We start from the raw sequence: 15,992 nt of genomic DNA on the forward strand, positions 1-15,992 counted from the left end.
CGTACCAGCACAACACACACTAACACACCACCACCATGTCAGTGTCACTGCAGTGCTGAGAATGATCCACCACCTAAATAATACCTGCTCTGTGGTGGTCCTGTGGGGGTCCTGACCATTGAAAAACAGCATGAAAACAGGCTAAAAAGATATGTAGAGAAATAGATGGACTACAGTCAGTAATTGTACAGTAGAACTACAACATGATTCTAAATGGTAAGTGGAGCAGATAAAATGGAAGGTGAGTGTAGAAACAAGGAGGTGGTTTTAATGTTGTGGCTGATCGGTGTACATCAGCAGAATTACTCACCTTGTTTTGAACAGTATCAGTCCAGAAGACTCTTTGCAGCTGGTAATGAAAATCCACTCCCACAGCCACTCCTCTGTTCTGGGAGTGAACCAGGATACGAGAGCCGTGACCGTGGATATCTCCAATCAACAAGTCTCTTCCATTCGAAAACAGTAAGGATGCAGCACCAGCTGTATGAATGAATAATGATAGCTTTACTGTTTTGAATCCACCAATTAAAACACATGAATGAAACTAAACACAAATATTCCTGGACGATAAGGCACTGGACATTGTAGTTAAATAGATGTCTTGGTCAGTACAATACTAAAACAGGTACTAAATGACATTTATAAATTCATCAGTTCACAAGTTTTAACATCAAACACAGTCATGGACAATTCAGTGTCTCTAATTCACTTCACGTGCATGTTTATGGACTGTGGGAAGAAACTGGAGCTCTTGGAGGAAACCCATGGGGAGAACATGCAAACTCCACACAGAAAGGACCCGGACCACCCCACCCAAGGATCGAACTCAGGACCTTCTTACTGTGAGGCAACAGTGCTACCCACTGAGCCACCGTGCCACCCAGGAGGGTTGTTTTTCCCATGAGGATGTTTGGGAAACCTGTTAATGCGTCCATGGTCCCATGGACTTGCATGTAAAGTATTTTAGGCTTATGTAAAATAATGAGGTTGTTTTTGATACTTATACACTGAAAATAACACAAATATAAAATAAAAACATTAAAATAAAAAGCTGATTCTTACAATTGATCAGAACCTCGAGCTGTAACACAAGTTTAAAAGTGAAACAGTGAGGAAAATCCAGATGAACACAGATACATGTGGAGCTTTCAGATTGGATTTGATGCTGAGAAAACATGCAGTCACAACAACGCAGTCAGACGCAGTTAAAGAACAGCACGGGGGAGGGCGGGGGGCTGAGCGGATTTAGTCTGACTCAAGTGGGTTTTGCCCCCTGCATAGTAGTTTAAAAAATATGTTTTAATAAAAACTACAGAAACGTGTACGTGTATCTCAGAGATCATTTTTCTCAGATACAGTCAGATACAGAGAATTCTTCCAGGGAAGTGTGTCTCAGTATAAAAGGAAAATGATAATGTATATTTTTGAGCACTTCAATTAAACTTAATGTAAGTTATACAAACTTATATGTCACATTTGATCATGGACTGATCCCACACATATATACATAACTAGTTAAACGTTTTATTAAACCTCAATAGTTGAACTTTTCATTTATATTTACACAGATTACTATAACATTATCATTTTCCTTCTATAGGTGGGACAGTAGTAGCCTAGAAGGTGGAGCTTTGGGCTATCAATCAAAAGGTTGGCAGTTTGAATCCCAGCTTTGCCATGCAGCCACTGTTGGGCCCTTGAACACAGATCTTATTGTCTCCTATGTCCATCTAGAAATACATCCTCAAAAAACTGACAAACACACTGACGTACCCTGGACGGGGCGCCAGTCCATCACAGGGCACACACACACAGTGTGTCTCCAATTAACCTGACTGCACGTCTTTGGACTGTGGGAGGAAACCGGAGCTCCTGGAGGAAACCCACGCAGACACGGGGAGAACATGCAAACTCTACACAGAAAGGACCCAGACCTGTGAGGTGGCAGTGCTACCCACCGAGCCGCCCTAGTACATCACTAAACTTATTAAATTTAATATTTCATGTTTTTAACATAAAACATGAATTTTTCAAATCAAGTTTTCAAATATGCATTCACTCTGAATCTTCATAAATCATGGTTTATAGCATGGGTGTCCAAAGTTTCTTGTTGGGGGCCAGATAGAGTAAAACAAACACGGGGCCACAGACTCTTTAGTAATGAAAGAAATAAAACTATAACAGAGCTACATTACTAACAATTCCACTTTTTATTTGAGTGAATAATGATCTATCGTCCACACTCAGCAGTTTATAATCCAGGATGATTATTAAACTTCTTTAAATTAAACATACCCACTTCCCTCTGAACTCAGTGACCAAATATTCATTTTCAATCTCAGCGCACCTGAAATCTTCTGCGTTCGTGTCTAGTTTTTATTTCTTCAGAGCCGCCGTGTGTATCCAAAAACTGGGAAACGGTAATGTAGATGTAACGTTAATGTTTTGAGTCGGGGGAAAGAAGATGTGGAGCGTTTTATTTCTAAAATACCTCACAGTTTGGACACCCCTGGTTTAAAGGTTCAGAATCACTTACAGGACGTGTTTGCTCTACAGTATCTGTGTTGCTCCAGCACGTATCCCTCCTTACAGCTGCATCGATGAGTACCGATTCGATCCTCACACAGCTGATCACACACACCCCACAACTGACAGTCATCATAGTCTAAAAAACATAAAAAACACATCATACAGACTAACTACTAGGTTTAGGGCTAATAGGGCTTTAGGGGTCTTCACCTCTAAAGCAACTCACTGTTTGACAAGCACAGAATGAACACTAATAAGATGGTTAATATCCAACATTAAGTACTGCATATAAATACAACTTGTACAAAGTGTATAACAATGTCAGAACATCTGATATTACCGATGCAGCTGCGGCTGTCATTGGTGCTGACCATGTAGCCAGACGGACACGAGCAGGTCCCACCCTCAGGAGACGCCACACATCGATGTTCACAGCTCAGAGACGCACAGCGCAAGATACCTAAAGATCACCATAAAAATAATCCTTATCTATCCAACTATCCAACAGATCCGTTATTGAGGGGCGCTCAAGTGGCGCAGCGGGATATTCTGCTAGCACACAAGTGCAGAGATTCTGAACTCTTCGGCATTGCCACAGGTCGGCTAGGCGCCATCTAGCGGGTATAATTAACAGTGCTTGTAGCAGACACGTTTCTGCTAGGGTGGGATGGACGGACTACATGGGTGGGGTCTTTAAATGCTGTATAGGGATCCTGATTGCAGATAGAGAGATGCCTGTGCAGAGTGCATAGGTGAAAAAGGGAGGTATGAGCAGCAGTATACCCACCTCGACTGCAATCGGGGATATCCCCCAGCAACGGACACTAATTTAGTTAGTTTGGTATTCAGTACCTAGAAATGTAGATTAAGGAATAAGGTGCCATGAAACACTAAGTAGTACAAAGGAAAAAAAAACACAGTGGACACTGAACGCTCACTTATTCACTTACTCACATCTAATGGCAATTTAGGGAAGCCAATTCACCTTCCGCATGGTTTTAAAAGTGGGAGGAATGCAATAGACATTAAGAACACCCACACTGATGTAAGGAGAACAAAAGTAAACAAAATAACAAATAAAATACTTACTGCAATTTCGTCCAGCAGTAGAGTTGGTCTCGTCTTCCCCGTAGGGACAGTGAGACGTCCCATCACAGAGCTGCTCCATGCGGATACAGATACCGGAGGAGGGACACGGCCATTCACCAGGGTAGCACTCACGCTGGACATGATCTACGATTATAACATAATATAATATAATATATAATAATATAATATATAAAAATATTATATAATAAAGAACACTGGGTCATTATCAAGTGCTTCTATAACAACAAATTGTATTGTTGTATTACAGGGTTATCTTTGGACTGTGGGAGGAAACCGGAGCACCCGGAAGAAACCCGCGAAGACACGGGGAGAACATGCAAACTCCACACAGAAAGGACCTGGACTGCCCAACCTGGAGATTGAACCCCGGACCTTCTTGCTGTGAGGTGACAGTGCTACCCACTTAGCCACCGTGCAGCCCTATCATTTATTTTACATTTACCGCATTTAGCAGATGCTTTTATCAGAAGCCCTTTACAATTATGACTGAATACAATGAGCAATAGTGGGTTAAGGGCCTTGTTTAGGGGCCCAAAAGTGTCGACTTGGTGGCAGTGAGGCTTGAACCAGCAACCTTCTACTTACTAGTCAAGTACCCATAACTGCTGAGCCACCACTGCCCACCACCAACTCTATCATCACCATTGTCTACTGTGACATCTTAGTAAATACATCAAGCAAACAAACAAACAAACAAGGCAAAAGCTGAAGATCTGGCCTAAGTTAAAAGTGTAAGAACAGCCAGAGATCAAGGCAAGGAAATGACAGCAATAAAAAAACTGTTTTCAAAAGCCTCAACAGCCTCATCTGCCCAAGAATGAGGAGCTTGTGTTTACTGTCTGAAAAATACGCTGCCACTTTAAATCAGGGGAAGGAACCACTTTAAAAGGGTCACATGGGTGCTGTGGGTGCTCAACCCAGCCTCTCAAAGTACGAGGCCTCCAGCGAACCCTGGAAAAGTTTTAAAGAGCTTTGAATGGTCTGGATGATGAAGAGGAGTGTGAACAGCAGAGAAGAGCCCTTAATATTCACAGATCAGTGACATTATGTACTAAAAAAAATCCTTACCACAGCCTCGCTCGTCAGCATTGTCTCCACAGTCATCCTCTCCATCACACAACCACACCTGATGTATACAGCGACCGCTGGGGCAGGTGAAGTACGACCCTCTACATGTGGGGTAAGCTGTGGAGTGAAACACCATCACAACAGAGTAAATAAACAGAGCAGTGAAGAATTAAAAAACGTAGTGAAAAAGTCACGCACTGCAGTTCTGTTCATCACTTTGATCCCCACAGTCGTCATCGTGATCACACATGTAACCTCGTGGAATGCACTCTCCATTACTGCACTGGAACTGACCACTAGTGCACCGCCGTGCTGCAAAAAAACATAAAACATGCATTATGTGAACAGTATATGTAAAATGTAGACTTTACATTACAGTATGTTCTTTAAAATCTGACAAATGTATTTCTGTAAATGTCATTTTTTACTCTCATTGATTAAAAAAGTCTCCAATTGTTTTGAAACATCAAAAATAAAATATGTTTTTCTAAATAATTACTAGTTAATTATGATGGGTAAAAACAACATGCCATCAATACATCTTTATTCTTATTAAAATGCCAGAATACATCAACAATGATATATATCCTGCCCTGTGGGCAGCGTCCTGTGACCACTGATGAAAGTCCAGAAGATGACCGACTCAAACAGCAGCAATAGATGAGCGATCGTCTCTGACTTTACATCTACAAGGTGGACCAACTAGGTAGGAGTGTCTTATAGAGTGGACAGTAAGTGGACACGGTATTTAAAAACTCCAGCAGCGCTGCTGTGTCTGATCCACTCATGCCAGCACAACTCACACTAACACACCACCACCATGTCAGTGTCACTGCAGTGCGGAGAATGACCCACCACCTAACCATTGAAGAACAGCATGAAAGGGGGCTAACAAAGCATGTAGAGAAACAGATGGACTACAGTCAGTAATTGTAGAACTACAAAGTGCTTCTATATGGTAAGTGGAGCTGATAAAATGGACAGTGAGTGTGGTTTTAACAAGGAGGTGGTTTTAATGTTATGGCCGATCGGTGTATATATAAATAATATATAATATATATAAATTAAAACCCTCTGTCCATTTGCCATCTCATAGTATCAGACGTCCATATATCTTTGGTCCAAACCATTTACACTTAAACTAAACTAACTAATATGTCGATTCAGTGCACTACACGTGGTTCATAAGTACTATAATGTACTAAACAGTGTATAATCAGACTTAGCCTTTTAGCTTTAGCCTCAACATAATTCAAATGCAGATTACACAGACAACTAGAGCGTATTAGCATAGCAATTTTAAAATGACAAAATTGGTGAAAATCCAAGTGGTTTATTTAACAGTGGCTAAATATAAAAGTAGACTGTGCTCATTTTGATCTAATGTAGGTAACAAGCACACAATTAGTATTGTAGTTAAATCCCAACTCGACTAACTGGACAGGTTCAGTTCCAACTGTTAGTGCTTGACAGAGTCGAAGTGTGAATTCAGCAGCGGATCATAAATTATGAGTACAAGTCTTGCCAAAATCATGGGTAAAAGATTTAAAAGTTAATATTCATCTAATAATGACTTGCATGTCATTTTTTTTGTGTGTGCAACGTTTGTTCTGATTAATAAATCAACCCCAAAACATGATAAAATAATCACCATTATTCAGATTCTATCAAAAAGGTTTTAATGATGAATATATTTTTGTATATTTGAGTTCAGCGTCACTTAAAACAAGTGTTAGAATATTCTGGACTCATCCCTGACCTCTGCTCAGGTGTGTATTGAGGAGTGTGTGTGTGTGTGTGTGTGTGGAAAGTGTGTGTTCCACTTACTGCAGTTTGCCTCGTCAGAGCCGTCCCGGCAGTTCAGGACCTGATCACAGCGCTGACTGGTGTTATAGCACGCACCACTCGCACACCTCAGCTCTGAACACTCTGGATATTCTAGATATTAAAAGAGAAAGTCTAAGTATCACTTATTTAATCCATTTATTCAAACGTAGTGAAGTGAAAAGCCTGGAAGGAAGAATTCAGACACAACAGGACACCATTAAGGTCTATGTAACAAGTGAAACATCATTGTTTTATTATAATACACACGACTTTAGATACACACTGCAAAACAAGAGGGGTTTTTAGTATCAGACATAAAATTAACACAATAAAACTACACCGATTAGGCATAACATTATGACCACCTCCTTGTTTCTACACTCACTGTCCATGTTATCAGCTCCACTTACCATATAGAAGAACTTTGTAGTTCTACAGTTACTGACTGTAGTCCATTTGTTTCTCTGCATGCTTTGTTACCCCCTTTCATGCTGTTCTTCAATGGTCAGGACTCTCCCAGGACCACTACAGAGCAGGTATTATTTGGGTGGTGGATGATTCTCAGCACTGCAGTGACACTGACATGGTGGTGGTGTGTTAGTGTGTGTTGTGCTGGTATGAGTGGATCAGACACAGCAGCGCTGCTGGAGTTTTTAAACACCTCACTGTCTAGAAGATGACCGACTCAAACAGCAGCAATAGATAAGCGATCGTCTCTGACTTTACATCTACAAGGTGGACCAACTAGGTAGGAGTGTCTAACAGAGTGGACAGTGAGTTGACACGATATTTAAAAACTCCAGCACAACACACACTAACACACCACCACCATGTCAGTGTCACTGCAGTGCTGAGAATCATCCACCACCTAAATAATACCTGCTCCTGTGGGGGTCCTGACCATTGAAGAACAGGGTGAAAGCAGGCTAAAACAGTATGTAGAGAAACAGATGGACTACAGTCAGTAATTGTGGAACTACAAAGTGCTTCTATATGGTAAGTGGAGTGTAGAAACAAGGAGGTGGTTTTAATGTTATGACTGATCAGTGTATAAAAAAAGTCATGATTAGCATAGCAGACACTATGTGAAAGTAGTAACAAGCCAAGGGCAACCGAGGCAAATAAAAACTCCCTAAATATTACAAGCCAGAAACCTTGAAAGGAATCAGACAACAGTATCAATATTCTCTATTCGCTATTTTATTTTAGTGAAACATCTTTATTTTATATTTTAATATGATACACACGACTTTAGATAAGCACTGCGCAGTCGTGTGTGCTCGGAATTTCAGACTAGTGACTGAATCCTAATCCACCCAGGAATTTCTGACTATATCCGTCAGTCATCGAGCCTCTTAATCTTACATATTGATTAAAATGCCACAGAAGCCTGAGATGACGGAGACGCGGTCATCCTCCAAGAGTCCACACACGAGTGAGCACAGAAAGTGGACTTACGGCAGTGTCTCTCATCCGCCTCGTCCGGACAGTCGGGTATGTGGTCACACCTGTACTCGGCTGGTATGCAGGCTCCGTTTGTGCAGCTGAACTGCGCACTGGAACAAGTCCTGCCAGCTACACAAAGGTCAAGAGAGAAAGGTTTAATATATAGATATTATCCGGGTGGTCCTCGGTGTACATAAGGTAAGGTTTCAATTTTAAAAACACGTGCAGGTAAAACCAGGACATCTTATGTGTTATCTCCTTATTTATTAGCCCCCACACAAAGCTATCAGGTTTTACCTCCATGAAAGAAAGTACGTGTGTGTACATTTATAAGAGAGAGAGAAAGACGACGTACGACAGAGCTGCCTTTCATCCGAGCCGTCCTCACAGTCCTCCTCATCATCACACAGCCAGTGAAGTGGAATACACTCGCCATCACTCAGACACTGAAACTGACCCATCTCGCAGGTTGTTTGTGCTGAGGAAGCATAATGAGCACGATTAATTCACTCAGAGGTGGAAATGTAGACTAGCACGTGCAAATATTAGAGCTTTATGTAGAGCTAAGTACAAATATGTGGAAAAATAAGTCACAAATATTATTTCAATCCTGACTGTGTTACCTGCTCGCTCTCCCTGTTGGTCCTGGAGTCTGTAAAGTTGCTTTGAGACAATGTTAATTATAAAAAGCGCTATATAAATAAATTTGACTTGACTTGACTTAAATCATTAATTTATTCACTGCCTGCTTTGCCACCACTTTATCCTATTCAGGGTCGTGGTGAGTACGATGCACTGGGCGAAAAGTAGGAAACACCCCGGACAGTCATACCACTCATACCTAGGGCAAAGTATTAGTATCTCCAAATAGCCTGAGTGCACGTCTTTGGACTGTGTTGGGGAAACCAGAACACCTGAAGGAACACCACACAGGCCTGAAGGAACACCAGAAAGGACCTGAACATGCTTCACCTGAGACTCTAATTCAGGACCTTCTCGCTGTGAGGCGACTGTGCTACCTACCGAGCCACGTCGCCGACCCTGTGTAACAAATTTTGTCCCTTTTGCTCCCGATCCGCTGCTGAGGATCCCGCTGGGGTATACAAGGAGGGTATATTTGCCTGCTCCGATGTGTGCACAGTCCTTGCAGACCCCTTCTTTTTCGCCCTGCTTCGGTCAGCTAACCAGGGACCTTACACAGCGTTTGAAGACCCCACCCACTTAGTCCGGCGTTTTCCCACCCAGCAGACTCGGTGGCCAATTGTGCCCTCCAGATGGCACACAGCCGACTGGTAGCAGAGTTGAGATTAGAACTGGAATAGCAGAATATCCTGCTGCGCCACCTGGGCGTCTATATTTAACATTTTAAATCCATATAAGGGGGCTCAGGAGGCGCAGTGATACATTACTATAGCCCGTCACTGCTCGGAACCAGGGTGTGTTACTGCTTTGTGCCCAGTGCTCCCCTGACCAGGATAAAGCCACGGTAAAACACGAAAATAATTGAATGAACGAAAGTAAATCTGGTGTAATCCTGAAACACATGGCAGGATTAAACTCTGAACAGGGTGCCAGTCCACCACGGTGTGACTCACACATTCACATGTGAATTTACAGCAGCCAATCAACCTTCTGCATGTTTTTAAGACCTGGCTAAATGCAGACGACCCAGAGGCAACCCACAAGGACTAAGTGAGGAAATGACTGAAGAATAGGTACCAAACCCCAGGTCCTCAGGATCCATGTTGCTGTGCAGCATCAAGCAAAAATGATTTGATCAAAGACCTAAGCCCTTGTTCCATCTGCATGATCCTGTGGTTCAGGTGGTGGAGTGGATGCCGCAGAGCAACATGGACCCTGGGATCTAGGTTTGATCTTCATGTTCTGTTTCTGTTTGTAGATTTATGCATGTTATTCCTATGCATGCATGGGTTTACTCAAGAGAAATTTGGTGCTATTATTTCCCCCTGAGTGTAAGTCAATGAACAAATGTAAGAGTTTGTAGTAACATTAATACTTCAGCAAAAGCAAAGTATTGTATATGTGTATGATATGTTGTAATAGCACCCAGCCCTAGATAAGATACACCATATGGCCAAAAGTATTTGGACACATGACTGTGAGATTGCTGGACGTCCCATTCCAAAAACAAATGGTATTAAAAGGGAAGTGACCGCTATGTGATATTTTTAGCTAGAACAAACAGCCACTGGGGCGGCACGATGGCTCAGTGGGTAGCACTGTCGCCTCACAGCAAGAAGGTACTGGGTTTGATTTCCAGGTGGAGTGGTTTGGGTCCATTCTGTGTAGTTTGTATGTTCTCCCCAGTTTCCCCCCACAGTCCAAAGACGTACAAGTGAGGTGAATTGGAGACACTAAATTGTCCATGACTGTGTTTGATATTAAACATGAACTGATTAATCTTGTGTAATTAACTGTCCTGTCATGAATGTAACCAAAAGTGTAAAACATGATGTTAAAATCCTAATAAATAAATCATTAGAAGGGGTGTCCCAATACTTTTTTTCCATATAGTGTACTCCATACCTTTTTTTCTCTATGCAATACTCTACAACACTATCTAACACACCTAGGCAGCCCATTCAGAACATTATAATTCAGTCAGAAAATCCTAATGGAAATAAAACACTAGATCTCAAACACTGAAATAGTGTAATAACATCGTTACTTACGACAGTCGCTCTCATCCGAATCATCCGTGCAGTCTGCGGTGCCATCACAGTGCCAGCCTGCTGGTATGCACCTCCCTGTACCACAGCGGAACTGGTCAACCGTACAACTTGAACCTACAAAGACAAACAATATATGTAATGCTTATTCATAATAATTATTTAAGTCACAGTCAGATCGTTGTGGTAGGTACCGACCAACAATGGTCTGAGGTGACATCTCACGAACCATTAACAGGTCATTGGGAGGTCAAGGCTCACTGATGTCAAAGAACATGAAAACCATGTCATCTATTACCGACCAGCAAATTGGACACTAGCGCACAATTTCTGGATCATTTTGATACTTTTGTTGAGCTAAATGTGTCAACACACAATGTATCAAACACATCTGCATACACTGATCAGCCATAACATTAAAACCACCTCCTTGTTTCTACACTCCACTTACCATATAGAAGCACTTTGTAGTTTTACAATTACTGACTGTAGTCCATCTGTTTCTCTGCATGCTTTGTTAGTCCCATTTCATGTTGTTCTTCAATGGTCAGGACCCCCACAGAGCAGGTATTATTTAGGTGGTGGATCATTCTCAGCACTGCAGTGACACTGACATGGTGGTGGTGTGTTAGTGTGTGTTGTGCTGCTATGAGTGGATCAGACACAGCAACGCTGCTGGAGTTTTTAAATACCGTGTCCACTCACTGTCCACTCTATTAGACACTCCTACCTGGTTGGTCCACCTTGTAGATGTATAGTCAGAGACGATCGCTCATCTATTGCTGCTGTTTGAGTCGGTCATCTGCCCACGGGACGCTCTTGGCTGGATATTTTAGGTTGGTGGACTATTCTCAGTCCAGCAGTGACGGTGAGGTGTTTAAAAACTCCAGCAGCGCTGCTGTGTCTGATCCACTCATACCAGCACAATACACACTAACACACCACCACCATGTCAGTGTCACTGCAGTGCTGAGAATGATCCACCACCTAAATAATACCTGCTCTGTGGGGGTCCTGACCATTGAAGAACAGCATGAAAGGGGGCTAACAAAGCATGCAGAGAAACAAATGGACTACAGTCAGTAATTGTAGAACTACAAAGTGCTTCTATATGGTAAGTGGCGCTGATAAAATGGACAGTGAGTGTAGAAACTAGGAGGTGGTTCAATGTTATGGCTGATCAGTGTATATAATATACTACATTTATACACATGTACACTAATTAAAAAAACAAAACATTATTCTTAATAACAATAAGATGTAAAACTAAGATAGATTTTGCATTTAAAGGCAACTTCTGTGGTAGCCACAGTAAGCCGACGTAATCAGCACATCCTGCCCATCATCAAACATTTAGAAAATGAATAGCACTCCTCACTCCTCTTACAAAAACACAGGAACGCTTTTAAAGTGCGTGTAAAAGTGGGGGTCACCACTGATGAAGCACCAACCTAAGAGCATTGACAGGCAGCAGAGCAATGCGTGCCAGCCGACCCACCAACACTTACACAACCCCGACCGCTTTCTCCCCGATCCCTGCTTTTGATCTGGGCTGTGAGTGGCATCTCGAGAGATAAGGTACCACCCCTCTACCTTCCCCGCTAGGCTCTGCGAGATATCGGCTGGGGCGGCGCAGTTCAGCGGAGGAGCTCTCCATCAGAACCGCCAGATAAAATGCCAAGCGCAATTCTGATTGTCTTTAATGACATGCTGATTAATGGTGAACGCTGCTCCTTGTCAGAAATTGTAATTAGGATGAATAGTGGTACAGGGTGGTACCACTGCCCTTACACCCAAATTCCTAAAGCTGATGTTAGATGCAAGGTGGAGAGAGGTGGGTCAAGCCTGGGGTTAGCGAGTGATAGTGTCTTATCAGTGCTTACTCCTAAAATGCTTTCTTTACCTCTGGTCAAATACAAATTGCATTAAAAAATTAACATAATAAACGGAAGCAGCAATTTTAATAGGGTGTTGACGTCTGATGCTGTATTATAACTATAGCGGTCTTCTGTACATGGATTTTTGTGATTGTTATTTAGTCTGGTTCCTCTGCAGGTTTGTACATCATTATATTTAAGATTTTGAAAATACTATATCTTTGAGACAATTATCATGTTCATGATTTAACAGGCCCACCTGGCGTGGAGATAGGCAGGGGCACAAGTTACAGAATCATGCCCATCTGCAATGCCATTTATGCCTGGCATGGAGGTGCAAATGACTGATGTACTTGTTTCTTTTTACTGATTTTAAAGGTTTCCAATGTTCCCGTGATTATCTTCACTCTCTATTTCCTCAGCTGCTCCCGTTAGGGATCGAGATCCGCATTATTGATTTGGCACAGTTTTTACACCGGATGCCCTTCCTGACACGACCCTCCCTGTTTATCCAGGCTTGGGACCGGCACTACAATGCACTGGTTTGTGCATCCTAGCAGCCGGGTACCTATAGGACAATTCAATTCAATTAGCCTGATGGCATGTTTTTGGACTGGGAGGAAACCGGAGCACCCGGAGGAAACCCACGCGGACACGAGGGGAACATGCAAACTCCACACAGAAAGGACCCGGACCGCCCCACCTGGTGATCGAACAAAGGATTTTTTTTTTGCTGTGAGGCGACAGTGCTACCCACTTTGCCACTGTGCTGCTTCCATGAACTTCACTATATTTTGTAAATATAAATACATTAAGATATTGCTTGTAAGCGTGTATAAAGCTATCAGGAGGTTCTCATAATACTTAAGATGTTTTAGCTCTAAATGCATGTTCATTATTAAAACAATGATTCTTTATCTAAATAACATGAAGCCAGTGATAGCTCAGTGGTTAAGGAACTGGACTAGTAAAGAGAAGGTTGCCGGTTCAAGCCCCGCCACCACCAAGTTGCCACTGTTGGGTCCCTGAGCAAGGCCCTTAACCCTCAATTGCTCATTGTGTTCCGCTCACTGTGTAAGTCGCTTTGGATAAAAGCGTCTGCTAAATGCTGAAAATGTAAATGAAGCGCATTATAGGATCTAAACAAACCACCACACTGAAACCTGCTGTTCATGGAACTGAAGAAGAACGAGCTCGAGTGTGTTTTAGAGCAGCCAGAGAGAAACACTTAGAAAAAGGCTACGCTGTGAGGTCAGCGTTTGACATTTAGCCTCCCAGCAACTTAGCCGGAAAATCCCCTCCAAAGGTAAACCTTTCAGCTGACACGGCTTACTGTCTCAATGTTGTAGTAAACTTATGTACAAAGCACTGAGGAAATGACGAATGACTCGAGTTCAGAAATATTCAGGACTTTAACAAAGCCAACCTGTCTCAGCACTTTCCAGAAGAGTGTTTAATCATGGTCAGTAACAGTAAATATCTAAACCAAAAATTCAGATATACAGCCACAAAGTAAAATATGTATCATGCCACAAAAACACTCTGGAAATAGTATAAGATGAAATATTAATGGTAAAGAGAACAATGCTTAATATGGAGTTGTACTATATGGCCTCTTAATGTTAAAAACAATCTAATCTCTATTTATTGTTTAAAAGTTAGTTCATCTCTTACAACTAGTTTAGCTGCCACGGAGAAAGATGGCATAACTTGGTTTTAAAATCATGTCCTTCTGTTTTTCCAAATTTGACCAGAAGATAGGCATGAAGGTGCAGATGATTGACACGTCAGCTCCTCCTAATTCGCTCCAGACGGAAGTGTTTCTATTTATCGCGGTTTCTTCCTCACAGATTTGCTGGCTCCTCTTTTGGCAACCTGCTATTCTCTTGAAACTGTGATGCTGGGTTCGGTCTGGTCTAATCTTTTGCTAGCGTATCAATTTATCTATTTCTGTGAACTCAGCTGGTGTCACAGTACTTATTGGGCGCCCTGAACAAGGCAGATGCATTAAAGTTAACGTGATGGCCCTTTTCTGGAGCAGACAGCGCAGGCTGTGCCAGCTAGTGGGGTGGGTCGCCACTTATGCATTGCTGCCCCTGGCTTCTTCAGAATTTCCTTTCTTTTTGGATGGGTTTGATATGTTGTTGCAGCAGTTCTTTCTTTTGTTACTTATTCCCCATTATTTTTATCTCTTTATTTTGCATCCTGCAAATTGGGTTCACTTTTAGTTCATGCAGATGCAGGGCTATCCTTGGCACCTCAGTGATGAGATGCTACCCGCCATTACATCTTTTATAATCAGCACAAGCCCATGACTACGTACACTACTTAAAAACCTGAAAAAAACTTTAAAAAATCTCCATTTATATCCCAGATCAGTCATTGATCCAGTTCTCCATGTTCAGCCAAGTACAGCAAGTTTTTTGTAACATTAAGCCAGAGATGGGGACTCGGGTCTGTGAGTCGCACACACAGAAACTTCAGACTCGACTCGGACTCGTTTCAAATGACTCGACTCGTGACTTGCAAAAATTAACTTGTGGAGAACAAAAGTCAGCAACATTAGTTACGTGTGACAATTATATATGTGTATGATCCGACATCATTCTGATCACGTGATTTTCTGCTCTCTAATAAAGCTCCGGCAATCTTAACCAGCAACGCACGCAATGGGTAAATGTTCCAGCCAGCTTCTGGCTCCCTACTTAAAATGTTGTAATACCCTACGTAGTGCACTTCACAGTAACAGATAATGTGAATGGAACGCTCCTACAGAATTGGCGCTAATGATTGAAAGAACCGCTTTCTGAACCAATCAGACCTTCTGACTGTAATTTTTAGTAAGAAATGCTGTTATTTGTATTTATTTGGTTTGCAGCGTCACACAGATGACGTGGTAATGAAACGCTCGATCGGCTTTCTAACGAGTTCCTGTTTTACTTCACAACCGGGAAAAGTTTGGAGGTTTTTAATTATAAGCACATTTACAAAATAACGGATTCTATTCCTAATGGGACACACGCTTATAAATTTAATAGCATCTGGAACAAGCTAAGGTAAGCAGCGGTTATGGATTTTTTGCTGTGTTTGGGAATTGGGCCGCTGAGCCTGATTTATCGTGCTTTTATTTTGCAATGAAAACAAAACGTCAGTTTAAGCTTTTAACTGGTACCTAGGAAAGTAAAGGCACGAAGTAAAACAGCAAAATACACTCGCTAATCTGTTGTTGTTTTTATCTGAACTTACAGATTATTTGTTTATTTCTACGCTACATTTCCAATATATGTTTTGTTTATATTATATTGACTCGTGACTCGACTCAGACTCCTATTTTGTGACTTGTGAACATCTCTGCATTAAGCCCAAAAACGTTACGTTAAATTATTGCATGAACCTTAAGAAACAGTGCTGACTCTTTTAGTTTATGATTATCTTGTAGCTTTAG

At 41.9% G+C, this 15,992-nt stretch overlaps 1 protein-coding gene across 1 annotated transcript in view; it reads right to left on the minus strand.

Moving 5' to 3' along the window:
- lrp2a (low density lipoprotein receptor-related protein 2a) overlaps positions 1–15,992 on the minus strand; it is a 100,907-nt gene that overhangs the window by 71,127 nt on the left and 13,788 nt on the right. The window contains exons 3-12 of the mRNA XM_063006649.1: positions 10,674–10,787; positions 8,336–8,458; positions 7,993–8,109; positions 6,535–6,645; positions 4,906–5,019; positions 4,708–4,824; positions 3,619–3,762; positions 2,870–2,989; positions 2,537–2,665; positions 311–480 (exon numbers count right to left, since the gene is read on the minus strand). Coding sequence (XP_062862719.1) covers positions 311–480; positions 2,537–2,665; positions 2,870–2,989; positions 3,619–3,762; positions 4,708–4,824; positions 4,906–5,019; positions 6,535–6,645; positions 7,993–8,109; positions 8,336–8,458; positions 10,674–10,787 — 1,259 coding nt within the window. The remainder of the gene's footprint in view (positions 1–310; positions 481–2,536; positions 2,666–2,869; positions 2,990–3,618; positions 3,763–4,707; positions 4,825–4,905; positions 5,020–6,534; positions 6,646–7,992; positions 8,110–8,335; positions 8,459–10,673; positions 10,788–15,992) is intronic.

Source organism: Trichomycterus rosablanca, chromosome 12, assembly GCF_030014385.1.
Source record: "Trichomycterus rosablanca isolate fTriRos1 chromosome 12, fTriRos1.hap1, whole genome shotgun sequence".
In the NCBI taxonomy this organism is placed as follows: Eukaryota; Metazoa; Chordata; class Actinopteri; order Siluriformes; family Trichomycteridae; genus Trichomycterus; species Trichomycterus rosablanca.